This window comes from Meleagris gallopavo, chromosome 6, assembly GCF_000146605.3.
Source record: "Meleagris gallopavo isolate NT-WF06-2002-E0010 breed Aviagen turkey brand Nicholas breeding stock chromosome 6, Turkey_5.1, whole genome shotgun sequence".
In the NCBI taxonomy this organism is placed as follows: domain Eukaryota; kingdom Metazoa; phylum Chordata; class Aves; order Galliformes; family Phasianidae; genus Meleagris; species Meleagris gallopavo.
The window spans coordinates 30,532,690-30,558,268 of record NC_015016.2 but is presented as its reverse complement, the minus strand read 5'-3'; the positions used below and the strand labels follow the sequence as shown (position 1 = coordinate 30,558,268).

Below are 25,579 nucleotides of genomic sequence, written 5' to 3'. Positions count from 1 at the left end.
GCTGCCCGGCCCAGCCGCGACTCGTTGCTGGCCCGAAGCCCCCTCCTCTCGGCACTCCTCCGGGCTCTTGGCGGAGCTTCGCCTTGGGGCGCGGAGCACCACATCTTCGGGGTTCGCCGGAGCGGCCGTGAGTACGGGGACGGACGCGGGGGGGCGGTAAAGGCGGGCGGTGCCCCCGCTGAGCCCTGCTCGCCGCCGGGAGGGCGGGGCGCGCACAGCCTGCTCTGAGTCCTCGGGCCCGCAGTTGTCTCTGTCTGGTTGTGTGCTCTCCGGCTTCTTTACGGAGGGAAAAAAACTACCAAAACCCTCACATAAAATGATGAATCGCCGCAATTCATGAGTGATGTTTGAGGAGAAACCTGGCGCTTGGCTGCCCGCTCGAGCTGCCTCGGCACCCGCTCCTCGCCTGGTCTCGGGTCAGGTTCTGGGCTGGCACCACCCGGTCAGGGATTGAAAATCTTCGGGATTTTATGGCTTTTTGTTTGAATTGTCTAGGAAGGAAAAGAAAATAAGGCTTTGTAGTATGATCCATGCACTGCTTGTCATTGCTTTAGGCTTCTTTCAGCGTGAGTCCTGGCTGACGGGGCTGTATGTTAGTTGCAGGGGAGTTGGACCAGATGACCTTTAAAGGGTCTTTCCAACTCATACAATTCCATGATTATACGGTTCTTGAGGATGTGAAGGGTGGCACACAGTCAGCTGAAGTCCTCTACATGGCTGTCTGCAGTCCGCAGGCGTCAGCCTTCCAGTGCATTCCCTTACAGCTGCAATAAGTGATGAAGTTGCTGTAAAATCTTTGCTTGATCTCAATCTCTTCATTGAATAATCTGCCTGTAGCCCAGGTTCAGGCTAATTTTAAATTTCTCAGTGGGCAATGAGCCTACTCCTTTCTTTCCTGCGTTTACACCTAGCTGTCAATCTGCAGGAGTGAATTCAGGCCTTTCCTACTAGCTCTCGTACCTTTCCCTCTAATTCTGGCAAATCAAATGTGGTTCAACAAAACTTCAGAGCAAGGAATTCCAAAAGGAGAGTTGTCTTAGTGCTATGTCTGTGACCATGTGGTCAGGATGCCCTCAGTCCTGTATTATCTCTCTGATGTTGACCATGGGGAATTACCACTCTCTCTCTGTCCTTTTGTGAGCTAGTGAAACAAGATACTGGAATGCATTTGAGAATCTATGTTAAAGGTACTATGCACGAAGAGATAATTTGAGTAGAATATTAATACTTTGCAGGTATTGCTGCACCAGCAAATAAGCTCTTTGCAAAGATGTTCCCATGATAGGAGGTGTTAATGTTGTCATCAACATCTGTGGCTGAAGGCTGAATCTCTGTCCTGCCATGTGAGTCTCTGCAGTTTACATAAGCTCTCTGTGATCTTTCCCAGATGTTCTTTTTGCCTATCAGAAGCCTCATTGCTGGGAGCGAAGTCAAACCACCATGAATCAGAACGGGGTTTTATAGAATGGTGTCACTGGTTCTTCTCATGAAATTTAGTGAGAGTGTAACAGAAAGACAAATCGCAAGAACTTTTTGTTGCAATTTCTCTTCTCATGAGCTCCTTAGAAATTGGTGAGCCTTTTTCATTTAACAGAATGCAAACGTGAGTCCATTGTGTGGGAATGGGATCAGAAAGAGTGAGCAATCACATAAAGCAGAGGAATGTTTGAAGGAGGATATGTTGGGTGACAGCAGCTAATGCTCTGGAAGTCAGTGGAAATATTCCCAGTGTATCTCCAGGTTTGTTGCAGCCCCAGTTGCAACCTTCAGCAAAGTGTTGGAAGCATAGAATGACATTCTTCAAATCTTTTCCCTGCAGGTGCTGTTGAGTAACACTCTTTGCTTGTTTATGGGAAGAACTAAGAGTAGGCCATGGAGATTTCATAGGAAGATAGCTACCTCAATGTGAATTGGTAAATACTGCATGAAATATTATCTGAAATGGGATTAGGAAAAGGTAATGGAAAGCTGAGTTTCTATCTACAAAGAGTGGTTTTTATCTTTCCCCCAGCTGATAGTAAAACATGAACCCTATAGTCCAGCTACTAATATCTTTACTCACTTTTCCATTTTCCCGCAGTCTTAAGTGTCAACTACAATATCTTTTCCTGTTTGTTCCTTTGAAGCCTGCCTTAGCTTATTCTGGCCTGTGTTTGTAATGGGCAAATCCAGCATCTGTTTGAGCAGGACAGGTGAATTAATGAAGAATGTGTGCGTGCCCTATTTCAAAGAAGAGAAATGGGCACCTGGGGCAGCTTATGCCTGTCAGCTGGAGGGTACAAAGGAATGCTGCCAACTGAAAAAAAAATGTGGAAATGCCACCAGATCGAATAAAACAACTGAAAGAAAAATTCTTGTAAGGTTGAAAATGTAGATTTTTAGAATTGAATGTTTGGTACTTCTGAGTGGTCATTTTTATCAGTTCTCCCATGCACTTACCTAGTTTCTCATATTGAAAAACTTTCTTGTAAATAGTACAATATATCGTGTGGGATAAAGGAAGCCTTACATGAGAAAAGATGACAGTATTTTTAACTTTAAGACATTTAAAAGCTAGAATAAGATAATGTAAGTGGCTGTTTAGCAGATGTAAGTAACGTTTGCAAACAACATATGTTCTGTTTAGCTGTAGTTCTGCTAATGGGAAGTAGAAAATTGGAAAGCACTGAAGGTAAAGATAAATTAAAAAGTTCAAAAGAAAAAAATATGAATTGGGACTTTCCATGGGTGAAGTTCGGAGAGAAAACTTAGTCACAGTGCTGCCAGTAGAAATATTTGTTGCTTTCTATGGAATAATTTCTATTATACCTGTATGTATTTATGGACTGTTAAAACACGATAATCTGTATGAATAATACCCAGTTATCTTCTATGGAGTGAGGTGATTTTTATGGTAGGTCATAAAAGGAGCCTGTGGGGAGGCAGGAGTGCTCTGCCACTGCAGTTGTGTTCCTGTGAGCCCAGTGAGTCTCTGCAGGGTGCTCGTTAGGAGATGCTTTTTTCTTAGAGCTTCAGGTAAGTTGTGTAGGTTTTTTTCTTCCCTAGCAGATTAATTACCTGTGGGTGTTCTTTCAAGGATTTTTTCAGTTTTAAATTGGGTTGCTTCTTTTCTTATATATTTCTTCATTATTTGCGTGCTCACGAATTTCAGGATCACTGCAGTGGTTAAGTCTTCTATATCATGCTTGCAGTGCACTGTTCTTTACTTATTCACTATTGCTTATTTAAATTTTCATCCAAAGTTCCATCGTCTGTTACTGTGAAAATCTTTTGGGGGAAATGGTGGTAACTGTCACAATTCCCAGCTTAGAGTGGAGAAGGTAGAATGAAAACAGTATTCCTGTATTAATACCAGTACTGTGAAGAGCTCCTTAAGGTGCAAATGTAATTAATATTTGTATCTTCTGACTGTAGTTTTGAAAAACAGATTTATTCTTTCAGGCTGTAAATGATTCACCAAGATGTTTGCAAAAGCAACAAGGAATTTTGTGAGAGAAACGGACAGCGGAGGTGACTTGATCCCTGTCTCCCACTTGAACGCCTCAGACAAGCTGCAGCTTCTGAGCTTAGTTACAAAGAGGAAGAAATTCTGGTGCTGGCAGAAGCCCAAGTATCATTTCTTGGCAGTCTCGTTGAGTGATGTGCTTACTGAAGACAAACCTATAAAACCAGGTAAAGCTGTACTCAGGCAGCACTATTGTTGCACATGAAAAGAATACAAAGCCTAACTTTTTTCTTTGTTATTCTCAGTCCTGGTACTAGAGGGCTTCTTTGCTCTGAATTATTCTCCATCTTTAGAACTGAGATGACTGGATCTTTTTCTCACTTGGCTATTTGTTTAACTAAGAACAGTACTATTAAATATTTAATTTTTAAAAAATCTAGGTGGGCTGCTGCAACCGAGTGCTGGAGGTTGTCAGGCCATACAGTGTTGGTATTTGTAACATTGCTCTCTGCAGCCTCAGGAACTCCCTGGATCATTTTGGGAAGTTTCTGGTACATGGCATGAAACTGTAGTGTGCTCCAGGTGAAAAAGCACTGGACAAGGGCTGGTGATAGTAGCCCCGAGAATGCTTACAAGTTTTATTGTGGCTTCCTTTCTTCTTGCCGAGATTGTTAAAAATATTTGATCCTTGTACTTATTTCACCATCCAGCTGCACCAGACCTCACCAGGTAGTAGGAGCAATGATCTGGAATCCCATATTTCTGGGCATGTCATAATTCTGAAGGTAGATAAACAACAAGTGCTTCAGCATAGATGTTAATTATGACTAACATGGAAAATTAGCTGATTCTGAGACTGTCCTTTGATTTTTAGGCATTTGAGACTCAGATTTTGATTTAAACCAATTCAAAATTTCCACTGATTTTCAGTGAGCTTTGGGACAGGCGTGCTATGAGATATGTAGAGATAATGGCAGAATATTAAGTCTGTTGCACAAGCAAGTATACTTCAGTTTTTCCTTGTAGCTGAAGTAAATTTCTGTCATGCTTTGTAAGTCTTTTTAGTGCTTTTTAGTGTTTGAGTTCAGTATTTGACTCCTCAGATGTTTTCCTAAAATGGCAAAACATAAGATAGCTAATCAAAGATGAAAACGAGGAAGCAGAAGTTGCAGAGCTGTAAACTTATCTGTTCACTTGCTCATTGCTGTTATTGCCTTCCTTGATGTTAAATCTTTGTGTTTTCTCTAACTTTTTGTTAATCTGATGAATTCAGGACTGTTTTAGCACTTGTCTTAGTGGTAAGCAATTACTTTTATTGTTTTCCTAGTAATTGTGGAATCTGACTTTGCAAAATATATGGGAAAATTTGAAGATGTTGTCCAAGGAAGTATTGAAACTTCATTTGGGAAGATCAGCCTGGGAGCTGGAGCAAAGGGCTGTGTGGAAAGCCAGTCCTCCTTTGGAAACCTGAGGAAACAGGAGGTTGACTTGCAGCAGCTTATGAAAGACGTCAAGGACAGGTATGTTTTAAATATAGGCATTGCAATGGCCAAGAAAGATGACTGAGATGAAAAAGATTAGATAAAATGCTTGTGTCAGCTGTGATCACTGAAAGGCTGATTCTGTAGCATTGGTGTATTTCAAGAATTATTTTCATTGTAAACTCTCACTTGCAGGTGAAAAATGCAATACACCAATGAAAGTTTCCAGATTTTGAAATCTTGGTGGTCAAATTTTTCCTTTTCATTTTATAAACATTCTCTCTGCAGTTTCACTTTGCACTTTGGCATAAATTACAAGGTGAAACAAGGGTGAAATCCTCCCTGTTTTGGGGGGCTGTACTGAAGGAGGAAAAATGTGATTTGACTCCAGTGTGTTACTGAGATAATGGTGTGGAAACTGAATTCAGAACTACCAGTGTTCTTGTATGGAAGCTTTAGAATTGTAATATATTTTTGTAAAAAACATTAAGAGGAAAAATTGGGTAGGTGTGATCAATGTACATTCTAGTTGTTGGACAAAATACAGTTCACAGAATTATTGATCACTGCTATACACTATAATAACAGAGGAAAAGAACAGATATTCCAAATGATAATTTTAATTTTAGAAAATATGCAACACTTCGTGTGCTCCTCTGAAATCTGATTGCCTTTGCAGTAAGTCATGGGCAGAAGCCTATCTGGCAAGCAGCTGAGAAGCCAGAGGTCTGCTCTGTACTGGAGTTCTGTCTTAGGGGAGTTGAAGGTGGTTCGTTTGTGGCAACATTGTACAGCATTGTCTGTAGGAGGTGTTGTAACACATTTTGATAGCCTTTGATTCTCTGAAGATATGGATGATAACTTTTTGATGTCGGCGCAAAAGTTATTGGAAGCAGTGTAATTTGCTTTAGTACCACTGATGTTTTAGAAACATTCAATTTCCTGTTCTCACAGAAATGAGAGCCAGACATTCTTTCTCTCTTAAGCATTCCCAAGTCACCCAACTTGTTTTAAAAAGGCACCTTGCTATCTTTGTACAAAAATGCCTTATTAAAAGCAAAAAATATCTGGGCTTAGTGTGTATAGCAGGCCTGTAAAATTAGTATGCGTCTACTATCAAAAAAATACCATCAGTCAGGACTTAGAATCTTGTTACTTGTTTGTGTAAGGACTTGGAAGAGATCTGCAGTTTGTTTGTATGCTGGAGTTGGAAACACATTGAGATGCTGACTTCTTATGAAGGAGGTAGGCACATACACAATCCCACTGGGGTGCTTAGTGGCTGTGGCAGTGAAACAATCCAGTTCAGTGTGTGTGAAACTCTGTACAAGGAGCAAGTTCCTTAGTTCACACAGCGAGTTCTATGCTCACAACTTATTTTAAATTTACAATACAAGCCATATAATTGATATCCAGTAAGCCCAGCTTCTGCATATTTCCCACTGGAAATTGTGTCATTTCCTTACAAAGAACAGTCTAGTTACTAATTCGTTAATATTCTGTGATTTATGAGAGAGCCTGTCCATGGCTTCTGGCTTTTGTCATCTCCATGGATCATGCTGCAGAATTCAGTATTTGGGAATGGTGATGCTTGGAAGCAAGTGATTGTGGATGCAAAGCATTATGGTACTTATGTTTATCAGTCAGTCAATTAAGTGTTCTTGATTTCATCTAATGATGTATATTGCTTGTGCTTTTTAGAGCTATTATTATTTTCCTTATTATTTCTATAACCTAATTAAAATACAGTAGAAATTGTTCTTGTGTTAGGTTATTTAAGTCCAGGTTGCATATAAATAGCAGAAAACACATGTTAAAAAATGTTAATGCTGATAAAGCTTCTCTACCAAGTCATGGGAGCCTTCAAAATTCTGAAAATTGAAGTGCTGAGTGGCAGCAAATCAGTTTCCTATTGCTTCTCAGGTGAACCCTATAAAGGAGAAACCTGCTGATCTTTAATTAGATTCCAGATGCTGCATTGGCTCTCCTTTTCAGAACATGGCTGACAGCTAAAGGGTGTGGGATGAGATCCCACCTGATTTGCAAAAGCAGTGACATTCTGAATGCAGAATGCACGTATTAACATAGTATGCAGTGCAGAAATAAAGGGTTCTACTAGGAATATGATCTTGATATGTTTTGTGATGCATTATTCTTTCCATTTGTATTACCTTGTTGTCTCTAGTTCGAACTACTGAAACAGACTAAGTTTAGGGCAGTCTTACGCGTTTAACTTGGTGAGATTGCTGTGGATTTAAGAGTGTATTTCATCTTCTTTAAGATCCTCACAGTGAGGCTGATGAAGAATGGATAGATGAGCAGGCTAGTTGAACAGGAGGATGATCAGTGCTACAGGGTCAGACAGTTTGCTGACAACACCCAGTTGCTAGGAGTGGCTGATAGAGCAGAGGGTTGTGATGCCATCTAGAAGGACCTTGACAAGATAGAGAAATGGGCTGATGGAAGCCACATGAAGTTCAACAAGAAGTGCAAAGTTCTGTGTGTGGGGAGGAGTAACCTCATATGTACCAGTACATGCTGGGGACTGCGTTAGGTCACACCTGAAGTATTGGGTCCCGTTCTTGTCTGCCCAGTAAGGAGAGATGTGGATGTATTGGAGAGAGCCCAACAAAGGTCCACAAAGATAATGAAGGGACAGAAGTGTGTCTCCTCTGAAAAAAGGCTGAGAGACCTGGATCTGTTCATCCTGGAGAAGAGAAGGCTCAGCTGAGGATGAATTCTCATCAATGTGAACAAATACTTGAAGGGAGAGTGTAAAGATGGAGCCAAGCTCGTTTCAGTGGTGCCCAGTGATGGGACAAGAGACAGTGGGCACGAACTGTTGGAACAGAGGAGGCTCTGTTTGACTGTCAGGGCATGCGCTTCAACTGCGTGGGTGACAGAGCAGTGGGCAGTCTGCTCTAGCTGAGAATTCCATTCATTCATTTGCTTTTACCATCTCATGAAGTTGTGTTAGGTGATGGAAACAAACTTTGGGAAGACAGTGACAGAAGAGGAAGAAACAGAATGAAGTGGCAGCAAATGGCAGGCATTTGGTGCACATCAGATGCAGAAGGCTTTTTTTGCCGTTCACACTTCTGTCATCTCCTGTGAATGATTCCTAACACTCATTAGCATATTAGAAAAACAGGATAAATAGTAATAAAATATGGCACAGTTGAAAATAAATATTTTTGTACTATCACAGATTGCCTTTTATCTTGTACTTTCATTGATTGTTGTTCACACTGAGAGAGAAATAGGTGCCTGTTCCTGATCTGACTGTGGTAAAAATTCAGCCCGTTAACTAGTTATGCTCTCACCCAGTTTTCACTGGCTTGACCTGTCCAGGCATTCTTGCAGTCTCATTCTGATGCACACCTTTTGTTATTTATTCATAGCAACTCCTTGAGCATTTATGAGTATGATGAGAGAGCCGTGCATCAGTTTTCTTTAATGTGCTACATCAGTTGTACGAAGTCACGATTATGAGACAGCGTTGAATAAAATCAGTTGTGTGTCTGTTATTTAAAACATAGGGAAGATGCTGAATAGAAATCACAGGAGCTGTCACTTGTACTCTCTAAAGTATTTGGAACTCTTGGGTAATTTGTTCTGTAAAGTAATTGTCAGGTTATTCTGTAGGAAAAATCGTGAAATGCCATCAATAGGATGACTACAGCAAATACTGGGTTTTGGTAGGAGCAAAAATATGTCAGAGAGAGTGTGTCTGAAACAGATTAACAAAAGAAATACCTGTCTCTGCTTGGTGTTAAGTGCAGAGTGAAGCACTGACCTAGAGGTCTTTACCCAAAAAGGAACAGAGCAGAGTAAGGGCTGACGCTGCAACAAGCAGCGGTTGGATGGAAGAAGTCAGACTGCTGATGGAAGTGAGGAAGATCGAACAAGTGGAGGAATACTGGCAAAGCAGCTGAGAGATGTTTTGAAGGGAAAACATCCACGTGGTGGGTGGGTGGGTGTCAAGGAAGAAGTGGTGTTTGGGCAAGGTGATGAACACCTTACTTGGGGGATTTGTAGGATAGGTTACTGAGAAAACTAAATAGATTTTGGTGGAGAAACGGTTCTAGCAAATATTCATTGTGCCTAGTCCAGTCTGAGATGCATGCCTTGAGGGAAGAACGAGGTCTCAGCTCTGAGTTTGAGAAGTGTGAGACTTAAACTGAGAGAACCTAGCTGTGATGCTAGGTGTTGTCTGCTTTCTCTTATTTCTGTTGGTTTCTGCCGTTCTCCTTTCCTGTTTATCACTTGCAGCAAATTGCCTTTGTGACGGTTCTTTCTCCGCTCCTTTCCTCATCCAAGAAGAAAAAAAAAAACTGAATAAAAGTGAAAAAAGCCTTTGCATTATAGGTTAGTGAAAGTGTTAAATCCAATTAGATGTGAAGTGAGACCAGAACGTAAATTTTTTGCTCTTGTTTGATGGGCATAGTAAACCATTGACCTCAGGAAGGTTGTTTGAGAAAAACAAATAATGAAGCAAAAACCCCATAATCCTTATCTTTTGCATAGTGTTTCCTTTTGTGTACCTTAGCTTAGCTTCTCAAGAGAGGAACAAGTTCAGCAGCAATACAAGTCGCACAGGATTGCTATGCAATAGGTGGTCATAGAGATGGGAAGAGTGATGCAGGGCTGCAATAAGAGCTCCAAAACGTGACCTGCAAAATAAAAGAAAGCAAGCACTTGCATGCACCTGCATGCCTGTGTTCTCAGGGTTTTACCCCACTTGTCTTGCTCTTCTTGATATTCAGTGTTATGCTAGCAAATGAGTTCAGGCCTTCAGAAATACATTCAGATGGAGCAGCCATTGCCCTGTGATACTTTCAGCCTTGCTTTTATGGTCAAACTTTAACCCTGTTGCAGTTTGCCCTCAGTGACTGTTTTCAATACTAATTTAGATAAGCCAGTTACTTGTTTACATCATGTTGTCTCCCGTTGAGTCACTGTCATGTGCCTTCCTGTGAGGAGGATGGAGTGTTCTGCCTTCCCCAGGCCATGCTGTGATACCCTTGATGTGCCCTCACATATAACACTGGGGCCTGAGCGCATCTAGGGAAGAAAGCTTGGTGCCAGAAGTCTTGGAAGGAGTTTTGAAAGAAAAGGTGTGACTGTTTGTAAGCGTATGTGTTTTAAAAGTCTCCACCCTGTATTCTTGAAATGCAATGGGAAGAGGCATTTCTGCCAGCTTTACAGCTGAACGCATCCCACTGAAGTCACTTGGACAGGAGACTATGGCCACGCTTCTGGCACGCAATGCAGTTCCACGTGAGTGACCTGGAATCACCTCTGAGGCAGTGTCCCTGGAGGCGTGCTGCCCTGGGGACTGAAGCAGGCCTGTGCCCGGTGCAGTTGCTGTGGCTCATCCAGCAGCAACTCAGAAACTTCTTCACTGACCCACGCTGTGAGTTGAGCCGTGTCTTCTGAGGCACTCACATCACTGCTCTGCTGTTGGTTCTTCAGCTGAACTTCGGAGCCAGGAGTGTGAGGAGGTTTCAGACAGATTTACCTCAGAAAGAATACTGTGGAAATAAATGGAAAAAAAAGTCTCCAAATTATTTTGGTCGTTCATTTGGATATGATTAAATCAAGCCTGGATATGCCTCCTGGGTTCATAGAATCCATTAAGGTTGAAAAAGACCTGCAAGATAATCTAATCCGACTGTCAACCCATCCCCACCATGCCCACTGACCGTGCACCTAGTGCCTCATCTTCACTGTTCTTGCACACCTCCAGGGATGGTGACTCCACCACTTTCATGGGCAGCCCGTTCCAATGCCTCACTGCTTTTTCATGCTCATTCAGAAACAGCAAACCTCTGTTTTATTTTCTATCTTTGAGTGTTTTGCTTCTTTTGCTCCAGTACTTGGCTTATCGTGCTCTAAAGCAGGTAGAAAATACATCATATGAAAGCAAGTGACAGATTGCCTTTGTACTTGTTTCTTCATTATGTTTCTTCACCTGTGGCTTCTTAGGTCGTATATTAAAATTGCAAGCTCTCTCTGGCTTAATTTATGTTCTCAGGATGCTAGCACACCTCTTCAGAGTCATAAATAATTATTGTGAAGTATATGATAGGTTTGATGGTGTTCTGCAAGATACAGTGTAATTAATAGCTGCGGTTTGGCAGACGCTCTTAAGAATGGCAGTGTTTGTGATTGCATGACATTTCTTCAATTTCTCTTAATCCAAAGATTCATTGCATTCCAAGCATAAAGCATGGCTTTTCACCACAAGAAAGGAAGTTCTATTAATAATCTGAGGAATGTTTGGGGGTACTTTTCTAGTGGCTGCTGCATTGCTTCAGAGGTATTTTCTTTCCTGTGTTTAAACAATCAACTTTAAGGTTTCCAGACAGTTCATTCCAACTGATTGAACTTTCATATAAGCATGTAACTCTCCAAAGATCAAAAATTGCCTCAGGATATTTTTAATTTAATAAAGAGCCAAGCTGACTTCAGGCTTTTATGGACCACGTAAATCCCAAACTCCAGAATGTAATAAATCTAAAACTTTTTAATTAAAAGTGGAGATAGATATCTTGATTTAAATAAAGTGGAGTCTTTCTGTCATATTTTTGGGGAATTGCCATGTAGCCTCATGAATAGTAACTTCAGCCACTTCAGTAAAATAGAGGAAAAAAAAGACTTCAGCCAGGGATAGCAATCTTGTGACCTTCCAGATGTTTTGCTGGAGTTCTCTGCCCATGGAAAATACTTTATCTCATGCGAGGACCTTTCTGATGGGTATTTTGCAAAAGTATAACATAATGGACATATTTTAATCAAATTATTGCTTAGAAGTTAGCCAGATGACGTTTTTCTTTGGAGGAGGAAGTCAGGAGTTCAATATGTATATTGGGGCTTGCTGCATAGTACTGACATTTACAGCCTTGCTGCTACAAATAGCAAAAGAGGACATAATAATTTTGTGCAGACTGCTCAAACAGAAACCATTGTTATTTTTTCATAAAAGCTTCTTGAAACAAAAGAACACGTGTTTTCTTCATTCCGGTATTTGTTGTTAATGGTGTCTTTTTTTGTTTCAGAATGATAAATTTAAATAGTAGTTTACTGCAACAAGTAATAGAACGAAAACGTGAAGTACTGTGCATCTTGAGGGAAAAGATAATAACAACACAAAGGTGTACTATATCTGAACATATCCAGACAGAAGAAAAAGTCAGCGGTCTGCTGGGATGCAGTATGAAGATAGTACAGGTAAAATGTATTAAAACTGTAAGGAATAGAACATTTGTCTTGTTAATATCTGAGTAGCAATTGATTTCTCTATGCCAAATAGATTTCAGAATATTTTTCTTTAACATTTTAAACTCTGTCAATGGCAAGAACTCACTACATTACTTAGTTGTGAAATTTTACAAACGTAAAATGTATTCCTCATTGCCTCACTGGCAAAAGATGTCATCTCTTAGTGTGGAAGTGGCATTTCCATCAATGTTACAACCTTATGATTTCTCTGTAGAATTCTGTCTACAGCAAAATGTAAGCCAACAATTCAGTGAAAGTTGAAGTGCAGAAAGCATTACTGAAGCAAATTCGTTTAAACAGCAAAGGAATGATTTATCAGAAATGTTTGCAGTGTTAGCAAGTTTAATAATATTTCTTGGGAAACTACTGTATTTTTGATCATGGCAGTAGAGATTAATTGTGTAGTGAGGACATTGTGAATTGAGAAGAAATTGCCAAAGTCATAAGATATGAGAAATCACTTCTGTGTACAGGAGTCTTGAGTGGCAGCCACCTGGGAAATGCATTTCAGCAACGCTGTACAAGTGCCATCTTCCTGGCACTGGTTACCAGTTGACCAAAGGGATATCAGGATAGAGAGGGTAGGGCAGGATACCAAAGAGTATGCCAGTTTCGGTGACAGAGCTTCACGTGGCAAAAGCTGCAATCAGGACTCAACTTTGAACAGAATGGCTAAGTTTGAGACCTGCACTTGGCACTTTGGTGCTCCTATCTTGCTGCTCATTTTGTTCTTTTTTCAGATGTCAGACGTGTGCTGTGGGTTAGACATCATGAAGCATGTTCTGTCTCTATTTTTTTTCCGTGTTTAAGCTGCACAACAGCTGAATGAAATAATCAACTAATGTTTTTTAGGTTTCGGTGAGTGACAGTGGAAGTATGATGAAGGATTCCAGCGTGATTCTCGAGATTCCTCCTGCAACCACTATTGCCTATGGTGTAATTGAACTATTTATAAAGTGTGATGGGCAGTTTGGTAAGTAAAAGCTTGTTTTCTGTGATGCACCATTGAGTGGTGGGGAAAAAATTGTTGAGCAGTGGTTTTTGCATTCCCCTGTAATCAAAGGTGATGATGTTACATAGTTTCCACTGCCGTGGTAGTTACTTCCATTTTGAAATGCAACACTTCTGATCTGCTCATGCTTTTTTGTTTGTTTACCTAAATTACAGGCTCATTAAGTAATTTAGGTTTCAGGGAACTACAGGCAGTCCAATGTAGAGCCAACTTTTAAGGTTTGATCCAAATTCAGTGTTAGATCAGATTGTTTGTGTCCTTGTTTATTTGAGTTTGGAATATCTCCAGAGAGAGATTCCATAGCCCCTCTGACCACCATCAGGATGAACTTTCTTTTTCCCCTTAATGTCTAACAAGAATGTCCTGAATTTTTCTCTCTTGCATGTTTGTCTTATCATCATATGGAATAGTCTGTCTCTGTCTGCCGTAGGTAGCAGAGAAAGGTCGTCCCTTATCTATATTTTCTCGAGGCTGAACAAACCCAGTCTCTCAGCATCTTATCCATGATGTTCTCCAGCTCCCAGCAGTCTTGTTGGCATTGCTGTACTTAATCATACAATCATAGAATGGCCTGGGTTGAAAAGGACCTCAAAGATCATCTAGTTTTAACCCCCCTAAGCAGGGTCGCCAACCAGCAGACCAGGCTGCCCAGAGGCACATCCAGCCTGGCCTGAATGCCTCCAGGGATGGGGCATCCACAACCTAATACACTGCTTCTATATACATACAAATGTCTTTCCTGTACTGGACACAGCACTCTAAATGAAGTTGCTCAAATGCCAAATGAAGAGTCACTTTGATCAGTCCCCTAAGCTACACCCTTGGTAGTGCAGCCCAGTAGCAAGGAACCTCAGGAGCTGCAAAGGCACCTGGAAATCCTTTCAGATTTGATCTAAATGTGGAGTCAACCAGGAATGTTTAGACAACAGTCGTGCTAACAGAAGAATTACTCATAAAATCTAGTAGTAGAATTCAGACTTTTTTTGTCTAGTTTACGCTTTTGTATATAGATTGTTCAGATTGTTCACTGAATGGTTGCAGAAATTTCCTTACCATGTCTTTTGGTTGTGCTTTGCTTATTTTAAATGTGTTTTTTAATTGGTTTGGTGAGTAGATGAGGTGGTAACTCTGTGTTAGCAGCTGGATTTTTCTTTCTTGCCTGTCCTCAGTTAAACTCCCTGACTTAAAGGAGGTTTCAGGGGATGTTATGCAAAAAAGAGAGGAGTCGGGTGGGCTGAGTAGGACTGGAAGTTAGAAAGTAGTGGTGTAGAAAGAAACATGAGGTACAGTTGAGAGATTTTAATCTAGGGTGCACTTTATTTGGATAAGAAATGCCCATAATAGTCTCCATCATTCTCCTTCAGATGAATTCTGATACTAAGGAAGCAAGTAGGTTCAGGAATATGTGTAAATACCACATAACCTGTAAAAAATAAATAAAAATTAAAAAGTGGAATTGCTCTGCCATACAGTGAACACAGAGATACACTAGAGGGCATTGACTTCATGGTCATAACAGAACCCTGATTCACAGAAATCAGGTGCAATTAAAGCAATTGTAAGATAGCATGGATATATAGCTGGTATATGACCATGAAGTTTTAGCTGATAACCTACTTACATGATTTCAAGATGGAAAATCCTATGTCTTTCTAGCTGATAATTAATATGTGAGTGTTGTTAATGATCTGTAATTCTCTGCTTTTTTTTTCTTCTGTTTTTTTTTTTCCATTTTGTCTCACATTTAGCGTTATATCTCAAGCTTCAGAAATATCACAGCTTATTTCATGTTTTCTCTCAAACAATGTCCATCTTACTTTTTTCAATCAGTACTTTCTTCCCTTGCTTCAGTGTCATTGAAAAGGTTAAGTGGAGGAACTGACATCAAAAGTGGGGGTTTCTAGCAAGAGTGAGTATGGTGGAGCTCAGCCTTCAACTTCTTAATGTCTGAGCAGTGGGCAGTGTCTGTTTATGGAAATAACAGTTGTCTTTAAAGTTAAAGCTAGGGACTGATGTGGTCCTTTCTCATGGGACTGAAAGTGGCCAATAGCTGGTGTAACATAATGAGGTTTTCTTCACAGCTAATTGTGGAATAAGGTGCACGTATCTGTGTTCCTTTTTCCTTGCCACTGACAGGCAGTGTTACTTGGTATGGAAGAGTGCTGTGTAAACTTTCTTGAAAATGCCCTGGCTAATGTGACTGGATATTTTTGAGCATAAAAAGAAAGGAAAAAAAAAAGAAAAGTCTGATCCCTTTCCAATTTCTTTACTGCACTGTTTTCCTACACTCATTCTGTGCTCATTTGATTTCCGCAGGCTCATTTTCTCCTTGAGCTAATAGCTGTTTCTATTAAAGGCTGCTCAGTTCTCTCTCTCTCTTCATTTCACCACAAGCTGCCTTGTTCTCCCTTCTCAAAACAGGCTGTGGCACCTGGCTCGCCAGCGTTGTTCTCTTCATTGCTGTATATTTGTGATGTTCTTATGACATGCCTGGGAATTAAACTGTCCTAATCTTTACAGCATCTCAGTGCATCATCAGTGCATCGTTTTTATTGGTCATCTTTGTATTTCTTTCATTTTTGCTGATGTTTCTGCCAAGGTCTAACTGCCAGTGGAGATTTGTCAGCGAGGTCTGCAATAGAATCCAACAGAAAAAATATCACAGTATTAGATATATTCTTTCATTCATGTCTTTTTCCTTCTCTGATAAAATTAATGGGTTATAAAATTATTTAATGGTCTTGTTAGTACAAAGCAAAACAGTCCTGTTAGAAGATTTAGCAGCAGATATGCACTTTGCACGATGCTGTGTGTTGATTTCCCTTACTATCTTCCTCTCTTTTCAGTGCAGGTAGTTTATTAGCCCTATCTTCCTCCTTCAGGGTTCATGTGAAAGCCTTATCGTTATCAATGGAAGTTACATGAGCATGTTGGCCTTGTGATGCCTTTGCCACTGTCCTGAGTCTTGTTGCTTTGGGAAGTTCTTTAATTTGGGTTAATCACTTTCTGCTCCCCTGTAGCTTGCTCTTCTCTGTGAAGGGTTATGCAGGCATAAAGGTCTCTTTCATTTTCCACGGCAGGGATTTCTTTGTCTGCTCTCCCTTTGAAAAAGCTTTTTGCTGATGGAGTGCTCTCTGTGCTTTCTCATCTGCTTTGAATGTCCTTAATTTGGTGAGACAGACTGTTACAACTGTGGGAAGGTTATATTTAGGTTCTGTGCCTGGTACATGTGAGCACTGTGCTTGATTAGTTAAGTTTTTCCCTTTGCTGTCAGGTACTACTTCAGAATTGACTTTCTCTTGCTAACCTGCCTGTGTTCTCCTTAGACCTGCTTTGGAGTGCCAGGGCTATGGTTTAAAATCTTACATTTAAGCTGCTAAAAAAATTATAAAATAATGCATAGAGCTTTGATTATGTCATGCCCCAAAGACTCAGGGAGTCTGACACATGAGCACGGAATTTATATGATATTGTAAATTTCTCAGGAAAACTTTTACAAAGGCTCCTTCCTTTCAGGAGTCCCGCAGCTTCACAAAGCTGGGGCAGTGGGGAGCAGTCTAGTAGTAAGAGATAGGCAGTCCTGCTTGGGTGAGGTGAGGTAGAGCAGTGCTCGGAATTCCAAGAGAAAGTTATGAAGATGCATCAGAAAGGGGAACAGACCAAGAGTATGTTATTTTCTCCATCTTCTTGCAAAACAGACAGTATAGTGAGGGGTTAGTGAGTGTGGCTAGGAGAAGTCCTTCAGAGACCCAGAAGAGCCCATGAATTTTCACCTGTCTGGAGATCTTGAGTGTGGATCTGTCTTGACTCAGAGGGAGGTGTCTGTCAATGCCAGACCAGAAGTTCTGTGAGGGATACTCTGAGAGCTTTTTATAAATCCCAGAAAGTGCTTTCATGTGCCTCCATTGCGAGTGGATTCTGTAGACAGTATTCCAGTGCATCTCTTATTGATAGAAATCACAAAAAATTCTTATCTGCATCTCTTGCATGCAGCGTTTGGGTTCACAGTGTCTATGAGAAGTTTTCATGTTACTTGCTGGCTCCAGTACTTTAATTCATGGAAACTGATGTCACATTTTGTGGCTGACAGCTGCAGCACAGGGCCTTTGCTGGTGCATTAGGGCTGCAGAAATAGCATGCAGCAAGCAACCACTGGCATTATTTCCATTTAGGAGAGATGATGTGTGGAGAAATTGTGTGAGAACACTTGATGATGTGAGCATCTCGTTCAGTTATTGCTTGTGTGTTTTGTGACATTTTTTTAAATTGTATTTCTGATTTCAGAATTCTGTCTGCTAGATGAACAGCAAGGAGGTTTTGAAAGAGAAAGCTCAGAAGGTTCGACGTCACCCCACTCAGTGCTGTTCAGAGATACTTCTTTCCTGTATCACCCAGATGCTGTTGATAATGGGATGTACTTTGGGTCTGAAAACCCCATTCCCAGCCACGCTTCTTTAAGTGTGTTGAAAGAAGGTATTGCCAAAAATGTTTTATGTGATTACATTACAGGGAGTTAAGCAATGTGATAGAAGGAAATAATCTAGTAGGATAATACATAAGAAATGATGTTAGTTCATTTTTGTAGCCCTTATCAGGAAGTCCTGTGAGAATGCACTGAAAGGACAAAAAGATTTACTTCTGTAATGGGGACATGCAGGGAACTGCTCCCTGGCAACAAACTGAATCCCTTTGCCATAAAACCCTAATATTTTAAGATTATATTTATGTCAGTTCTGTTATATTGTGCATAATCTCTATGAAATCAGAGAAAATTTGTGCTTTCATACAGAAAAGTTCACTGAAAATATTTGGTTATGATCTGGAAAATACTCTCTGAATATTCCTCAATTAAAGTCTCAAAAATTGCCAAGGCATCCACTCCTTCTCCTTTAGTTATTCTCCTTCCAGGACCTAAAGGGAGCCTACAAACAGGAGGGGAATCAGCTCTTTGAAAGGGTAGATAACAGCAGGACAAGGGGAAATGGTTTTAAGTTGAGGGAGGGGAGATTTAGGTTGGATCTCAGGGGGAAGTTCTTTACTATGAGGGTGGTGAGGTGCTGGAACAGGCTGCCCAGAGAGGTTGTGGATGCCCCGTCCCTGGAGGTGTTAAAGACCAGATTGGACGGGGCCCTGGGCAGCCTGGTCTAGTATTAAACAGGGAGGTTGGTGGCCCTGCATGTGGCAGGGGGGTTGGAGATTGATGATCCTTGAGGTCCCTTCCAACCCAAGCCATTCTATAATTCTATGATTGTTTTCTGACAAGCTTGAAAGGTGTGTTTCATAACAACTAAAGCTGGTAAAATTAAAATACGCTACAAGTGGAAATTTGTGAATGGATGTAATGTGCCAGGCACAACTTGCTTTTTGTAGGGGTGCAGGAGGGGTAAGGTTAGCACATGAGGAATGGAAAAAGGGTAACAAATCAAGGCCTCTGAACACACTTTGCTTTTCATCAGTTCTGGGTTGAGCTCTTACAGCTGTTTCTGGTGCTGAGCATTACTTTTGTTATCTTTGAATTTCACCCTTTGTTCATGACTCTTCTATAGGCTGACTTCTACCAAAATAGATGTCTGTTGTCCTGGAAGTTCTCTTATTACCTAGTACTGAGTTGTCACAAAGGAATAACTACCTCTGTGTGTTTTGGGGAAAAAAAAATTGTAAAAAAATAGTATGCCACTGTTGCAGTTTGTTTTAGCTTGACATATCTCCTTGCCTTTCTTTGAAGACTTGGAGGTTTCCTTTAATTGACCTGAATTAGGTAAAAAACGGAAAAGAAAATATTTCTACCAGCGCAATTTAAAGCAGGTTTCTTACACTGTTATTTGGGCAGACAGTTACGTCCAAATACATCGTATTGCATCAGATGCAAAAAAAATCTGCCTGCAGGTGAGCTGTTTTGTTGTGTTTTTTTTTAATAAAGTAATTTTCAGATATAAAAGGCATCTTAGTGGAGTGACATCAAGGCGAAGTCTCTTTGCTTCTTTTAAACAAGGTTAAGAATGCTTTCATGCTCATATTTTTTTGGAATGTGAAAGAGCACATTCCAGTCTTCCAGTTGACACTGTTGACTTGAAAACTTCTTTCGTTTTACCTAAGTGGGAATTTTGATACAATCACGTGATATTTTGTTGTAGAGTTATAATTGAATGATGGAAAAAGAAAAGCACTGAACTCTCTTGCGTTTCTGTTTTATGAACTGTAATGAATTCAGAATTTCAATCAAGAAAATATTTTTGTCATGAAGCATAACAGGTCATTCTGAGAACTGAAGGTGTGCAGTGCTTGGATCCCTCTGTTGAAATAGAAGGATGCTTACAATTGAGCATCACAACAGAAACCTCCAATTCTCTGTGTGGACTCAGAGCATTGACTTGGTAATTGGCATTAACCCGTAGTCCAAAAAGTGAGGTTATGAGCAGAGCACTGCATTCTGCCTTAAAATGAACATTGTCTGGAGATGAACATCCAGGCTGTACACTTAATATATGGTTAATTCAGTTAATATTAAAATACTGACTTCCAAAATACAGAATGTATGGAATGTTAATCCTTAGCAGAGGTTTTTTTTTTCCTCAGAATTTTTGTGGCTATTCTGTTGGCTAATTAGGGAAATATATTCAGATGTGTTCCAGCCTTTCATTATAACTTGCACTGATGAAATCAGGAATGACAAGATGTGGTGATAAACTAGCTTATGAAATGCATAGCAAAAACATTAACTGTTTTTACTGGCGCTGGTGTAGCAGTACTTAGTTTTACTTTTTACTGCTTTCTTGGGAAAGGTCTGTCACAGTTCAAGGCTCAGTTCCAACCCTTTGTGAAGCTGCCAGAAGACAAGCAAAGAGCTTTATATAAAAGTCTATGTGAACTCCTGCTGCATGAAGAAACATTAACTGCTCTGGAAGATGTGGTAAGATAAAGAAACTTTTCCTTGCTTCCTAAAAGTAATTTCAGAACAGAGCAAGCGTTATCTTGCACTCAAACTTTTTTCATACAATCATAGAATGGCCTGGGTTGAAAAGGACCATAATGGTCATCTAGTTTCAACCCCATTGCTATGTGCAGGGTCGCCAACCACCAGACCAGGCTGCCCAGAGCCACATCCAGCCTGGCCTTGAATGCCTCCAGGGATGGGGCATCCACAACCTCCTTGGGCAGCCTGTTCCAGTGTGTCGCCATCCTCTGTGTGGAAAAACTTCCTCCTAATATCTAACCTAAACCTCCCCTTTTTTTAGTTTAAAACCATTCCCCCTTGTCCTATCACTATCTGCCCTTGTAAACAGTCATTCTCCCTCCTGTTTATATGCTCCTTTCAAATATTGTAAGGCTACAGTAAGGTCTCCCTGGAGTCTTCTCAAGAAGTTGTGCTTTTTCTTTGGCTTCCAGTTAGATGCTCTCTGCGCAGGAGACAAGCCAGACCTGAAGGAGTTAAAACCTGCACAGCAGCAGGACCTGGCTGACTTCCTCCAGCTGGTGGGGTGCAGTGTACAGGATGAGCTACTGCTGCAGAACTATCAGCTTCAAGATGAAGAACTGCTCTCAGCTGTTCACCTCCTCATCAGTGCTATCTCTGGTATGTTGTGAATGAAGAAGAGAGCCTTTTTGTTCCATCCCTTCTACAAATTCCCTCTGTGTAAAATGTTTGTGGCTCTTTTTGAGCAGTTGGTGAGCTTAGCAAATGTAATTGGTTCTGTTCCTTTTTCTGGGATCTGTATGATGCCAGGCATTCCTAGCTGTGAATTAAATTCAGCCCTTGATCTCTTGCAGATTTTACTTGTAAAACACACATTCCCTTAAGATTACTCTACTCTAGTTTCTGCTGAATGTGGGCATTTCCCATTTGACAAGGTAATTTCTGTTCTTGCTGCATGCCAGAGTTCTTCCTGCCCAAATGCTGAGAATTACAAATGAGGTGGTGTCTTCTCTGTAACAGTTGAGAGCCAAACTATATTTAGCAAAAATGAATTTAACATGGAGACACTGCAATTAGAGCTATTCTGCAGTCACTGAAAAAGGAGATTAAACATAAATGCCAACTAGGTGGTGAGGATGGCATTTATTTGACACCACAGTGTCAATTACAGGTCATCTGCAGAATCCAAGATAGATTCTTTCCTGGCTTTTTCTCCTCTCTGTCAAACATAAAGGATTACCTGACATTAAGGTTAACAAAGGAATCCAGTGCAGTATGAGGTAGAATTGGTACAGTGCAGCATTTGCTAGATGTGACGCCATGCAGCAGAGTATCAGTTTGCATCCATATGTGAACGGTACACAGATAGGAAAGCTTAACTAATTTGTAGATAGGGAAAAGAGATAGAAAACAGCCACTGGTGTGGTAATGCTTGTCAGATGCTATTAACAGCAGAGTGCAGCTAATTGAGCATGCTGCATTATCACCTGGCTTTGGACATGACGTCTACTGCTTGTGTCCAGGCATAAATGTAGCTGGATTAAGAGCCAAGAGCTGTTTTATGACTGTTGCTTCTCTTAGGGCTTTCAGTTAAAAAGTTAAGGGCACCACAGGAACCATTCAGTCCATCTCTCCAGGGCAGAGTAAGCTAAATCATTCCTCTCAAATCGTGTTTTGGCTGAGGTCAGCATCTACAACAAAAATGAGAACAGAGGTTCTTGTTTCATTCGGAACCTAAATCATATGCCTGCCTGCAGGTGCCCAGAAACACTGGGGAGATACCTGGGGCGAAGAAGTAAATACCAGGCAGGAGATCTTTCCCACCACTACCTTTCTGTCAAGGGCAAGGACAGGCAGTGCAGGGTTTGCTTGCACCCACTGCCCTTCCCCTTTGATTCTACAGTCTAGGAAGCAAGCAGGAAGCTCTTCCCTGTGTCCAGCAGAGCACTTTGTCACAGCTCTCCTTGGTGTAGAATCTCTTTGTTCCTATTTCCCAGGGCTCCGTACCTGCGTGTGGGCCTCAGAAATGCAGTCTGCTGTTGCTGCTCAGCAGGAGAGCTCCACAGCAGAGCTCCAGCAGCCAGCCTTGTACCCTGTTCACTGGAAACAATCTTTCCCTATTAATGTCTCCTTCACAGAGCTGTCTGATTACACTCTTGTCCTGCTGCGTGCCTGCTCTGATCTACAGGTTGTTCCGGCATTGTGTTGCTTGGTGAGTAATCAAAGCGTGCCCGTGTAGCATGCGGGCACCAGCAGCAGTAATGGCTGCATTCCCTGCCTCATTGTGTTCCCACCCAAGAAAGCAGATGTCAGGCTCCAGTGTGAATTTGAGCTTGAAGCATTGCTTAGACAAGGGTCAGAGTCTGGCAGTAGCAAACAGTGTGGGTAACTTACTGCAGGTGGGTACCTCACTTCTGAAGCATTTCTGCATTTTGATGACATTGTGAGCTGTGAGCAAAAAAAAAAAAAAAAAATTTAACTTGAGTTTTAATTTACTAGTACTCTCCATAGCCCATTTAAAAATCTCACTAACGATAATCACCTGCCCTTGGGGAACAGAAACTCCACTTTGATACCAGCAGTGCTTGGGCCTTGGCAGATTCTGAAGTTCCAAATCTCAGAGGCCATTCATTAAAACTATTTAAAGAAGGCACAGGGTTGACATTTGCTCTGAATTTCTTAAGGTCAGTGACAAAAATTACAGTAAAACCCTTTAGATGTGTAGGGAGAAGATGAATGCTGGAGTTTGTTCAGAGTAAGAGGGTTAAATGTAATCTGTGGAGCAGCTCTTTGCATGGTAAGTCAAAACTGTCTTTCTGCGTGGTAGTGAGTCACCTACTTGATTATGGTTGGAATCTGGAGGGTTATTTGGAAATCCCTTAAAACAGCTTCAGGTTTTGGTGCCTGCATCAGGATACTTAAACTGTTAGCATTTGGGTTTCCTTGGTACTGTAAATCCCAGGTCTGGCCTGGGGATGCTGGTATCCCCAGCATCCCAAGGGTGATCCAGGGAGTGGGTGGCACCGGGATGGGGGCCATCACAAATCAATGGAGTATTTGAAACATGGCTGTGGGAGGTGAGCTTTGGTTGGGGATGAGTACGTTGTACTTGTCAAGGCTGATGGAACAGGGAATCTTTCCCTTTTACACTGCCTTGTAAGCTCTCCAGTGGCTTTGTAAGAAAGAACTAAGCTGTGCAACACCAAACAGCACTGCTTGAAAGGCCTTTTTAATGTCTTTGTTTCTGTCTTTTTCTCTCTCTCATAAATACAGCCTTACATCGCTTCAGCTGATGGCACCTTGGCACTGAGCAGTCCTTTGGTGGCAACTCTCACTGACAGAGGAAGATTTGATGTCGTGCAAAGGCTTTTTGCTTCAGCGAACATTAATTTGGAAAAGACAGAGTCTTCTGTAAAAGCTGTAACTATGAGAGAACCCAGATTCTTCCCACTTGTTCTTTATGTTGCACTATGCGGGCTTCACAGTTTGAGTGGGACTGTAGAGGAGCTTTTCTGAGCAGTTACTGTCCTACCCTGTTCTTCCTTGTGTAGCTCTGCAGCGTAGCATTGATGCTTGTGAGCACCTGAGAGCCCTGGGGTTGAGTTCTCAGGGCAGTAAAGCCAGGTGGCACAGGGCAGCGCAGGCAAGGAGTGAGCACACTGCTGCTCTGCAGCTCCACTAAGGTTTGTCTGCAGTGGAAACTACATAAATAAGTAAATAAGGGATGCAGGGCAAGAAGGAAAAAAGGCAAGCCTGGAAGAGAAATTGAATATAGCTATTCTGATAGTTGTCAGAACTGCAGAGCAGTGGAAGCCTGATTGCTCGCATTAATATGCGTGGGAGAAAACTGCAAAGAACAAACTGCTTTTTGTAAGCAAGCGAGCAAAAAGGCTGTGGAAATCTAGCATTCTGCAGTGCAATACATGCTTTGCTCACTTAAGACCTGACGTGCAGAATACCTTCACACTGGAGGATGTGAAGTGGAAGGCACTTCATTAGGTTTTTCTTCATTAAGTGTATTTTGGCTTTATGGATGTGAGCTGCACATTGCAGGAAATAATGAACTCTTTTTTTTTTTCCTAAAACTGAGACCACCTTAGGGATTTCTACCTCTCTTTTTCCAGTAAGTTTTTACTAAGCTTAGCAAGTGTCAGCTGCTTACATTGTATTTTGAACTTTCTCTTTGAGATATGGTGATGCCTTCTGGTATGTGCATACCAAAAGTCCTTGCTGCACTCCACAAAACAATCATTTTACCCATGTGACGTTTTCAGTGTTTTGTGTCTTTCACTAACAGCTGAGTTAATGTAAAGCACTTTGTGCTTTGAACTGTTCTGCCTTTTTTTGATCATAATTTTCTGTGATCATGGAAATGGGACAGAAGTGCAGGAGAGATCACTGTAAATGCAGGAAGCTGTTCCAATGAAGTGGGCTCTCAGTGCTTTTAGCCGGCACTGAGGGATGGTTGACAGGTGACAGTTGGGCACCTGGAAGGAAAGGTGCTCAGACTGAGATGGTGGTGTTTCAGTGTCTCATTTGTAATGTGAGCGTAAAGTGAAGCTGCTGGTTTTGGCCTAACGCTGCACTGGAGCGTATGGAAATGTCCTGAGAGCACCTTACCTTGCTTGTGTGAGTTGTGTGTCTGTACATGGGAAGGTTTGCTTTTGCCAACTACTCGTAAGCAAGTTGCCTCTGTAACCGTTTTATTAAAATTTTGAATTTAATGTCATGTATGTCAAAACAGTGGAATAATTTTAAAAATCAATTTGCGTGATTTCCATTCATCCTTTTTCTGATTCCAGTCCTTCTCTTGGCTTTGAAAATCGTGCACGCAGCAAGAAGACGCGTGTGAATCCATGTAGTGCTGCTGTCCACTGATTTTACTCTTGTTGTAAGCCTTGTATGTGCTGCACTGAACGGCTTTCAGGGTTGGTGGGCTGTATCGAACATGTATGAGGGGATTTGTTTTCATAGGAAAAAGACCCCCAGGTATTCTATAGAAACTTAGTTACAAAAAAGGAGGCATTGGTTGCACATGGCAGCCACCAGGCATGGGCCTGCCCTTTTATGTGATCTCTGTCCTTCTGAAAGCAGCATCTTTATGCACATGAACATTCAAAATAGCTCAGGCTGGGGATACATAAATCCAAAGAGGCAGCAGAAGCAATGAGTCTCTCTCCATCTAAGTTTTGTTCTGCCCTTCCATAAGCTAAATGAGGAGAGCCTCTTCAGGGACCCTGGCTGCACTGATCCAAATGAATTCAGATCCTACTCAGCGCATCCTGGCTGAAGCAGTGATTGCTTGTGACAGGCTGGCCTCGTACAGAAAATGCTCCTTCAAGGTTAGACGGGGTCTTCCCTAGAAAACAGAGGTGGTAAGAGGGCACTGGGGTCTTGCAGGAGAGGTTGGCACTTCATTTCGTTCTCAGCTGTCTCTCCCTTGT

The 25,579-nt window shown here is 41.4% G+C and overlaps 1 protein-coding gene across 8 annotated transcripts; it reads left to right on the top strand.

The window, feature by feature from the left end:
* The first annotated feature begins 6 nt into the window (after nt 1-6).
* On the top strand, nt 7-24,919 carry GSDME (gasdermin E). Of its 8 annotated transcripts, none has more exons than XM_019616469.1 (11): nt 7-127; nt 1,820-3,015; nt 3,442-3,672; nt 4,773-4,965; nt 11,988-12,159; nt 13,063-13,183; nt 17,507-17,695; nt 20,005-20,132; nt 20,609-20,795; nt 22,274-22,347; nt 23,409-24,919. In XM_019616469.1, the coding sequence occupies exons 3-11, from the start codon at nt 3,462-3,464 to the stop codon at nt 23,649-23,651; spliced, it is 1,518 nt and encodes a 505-aa protein (XP_019472014.1). In that variant the 5' UTR covers nt 7-127; nt 1,820-3,015; nt 3,442-3,461; the 3' UTR covers nt 23,652-24,919. The 8 variants fall into 8 exon arrangements, with proteins under 8 accessions (XP_019472014.1, XP_010711078.1, XP_019472015.1 ...); XM_019616468.2 differs by lacking the exon at nt 7-127 and adding an exon at nt 221-1,343; XM_019616466.2 differs by lacking the exon at nt 7-127 and adding an exon at nt 221-1,740.
* Nucleotides 24,920-25,579: the final 660 nt, after the last annotated feature.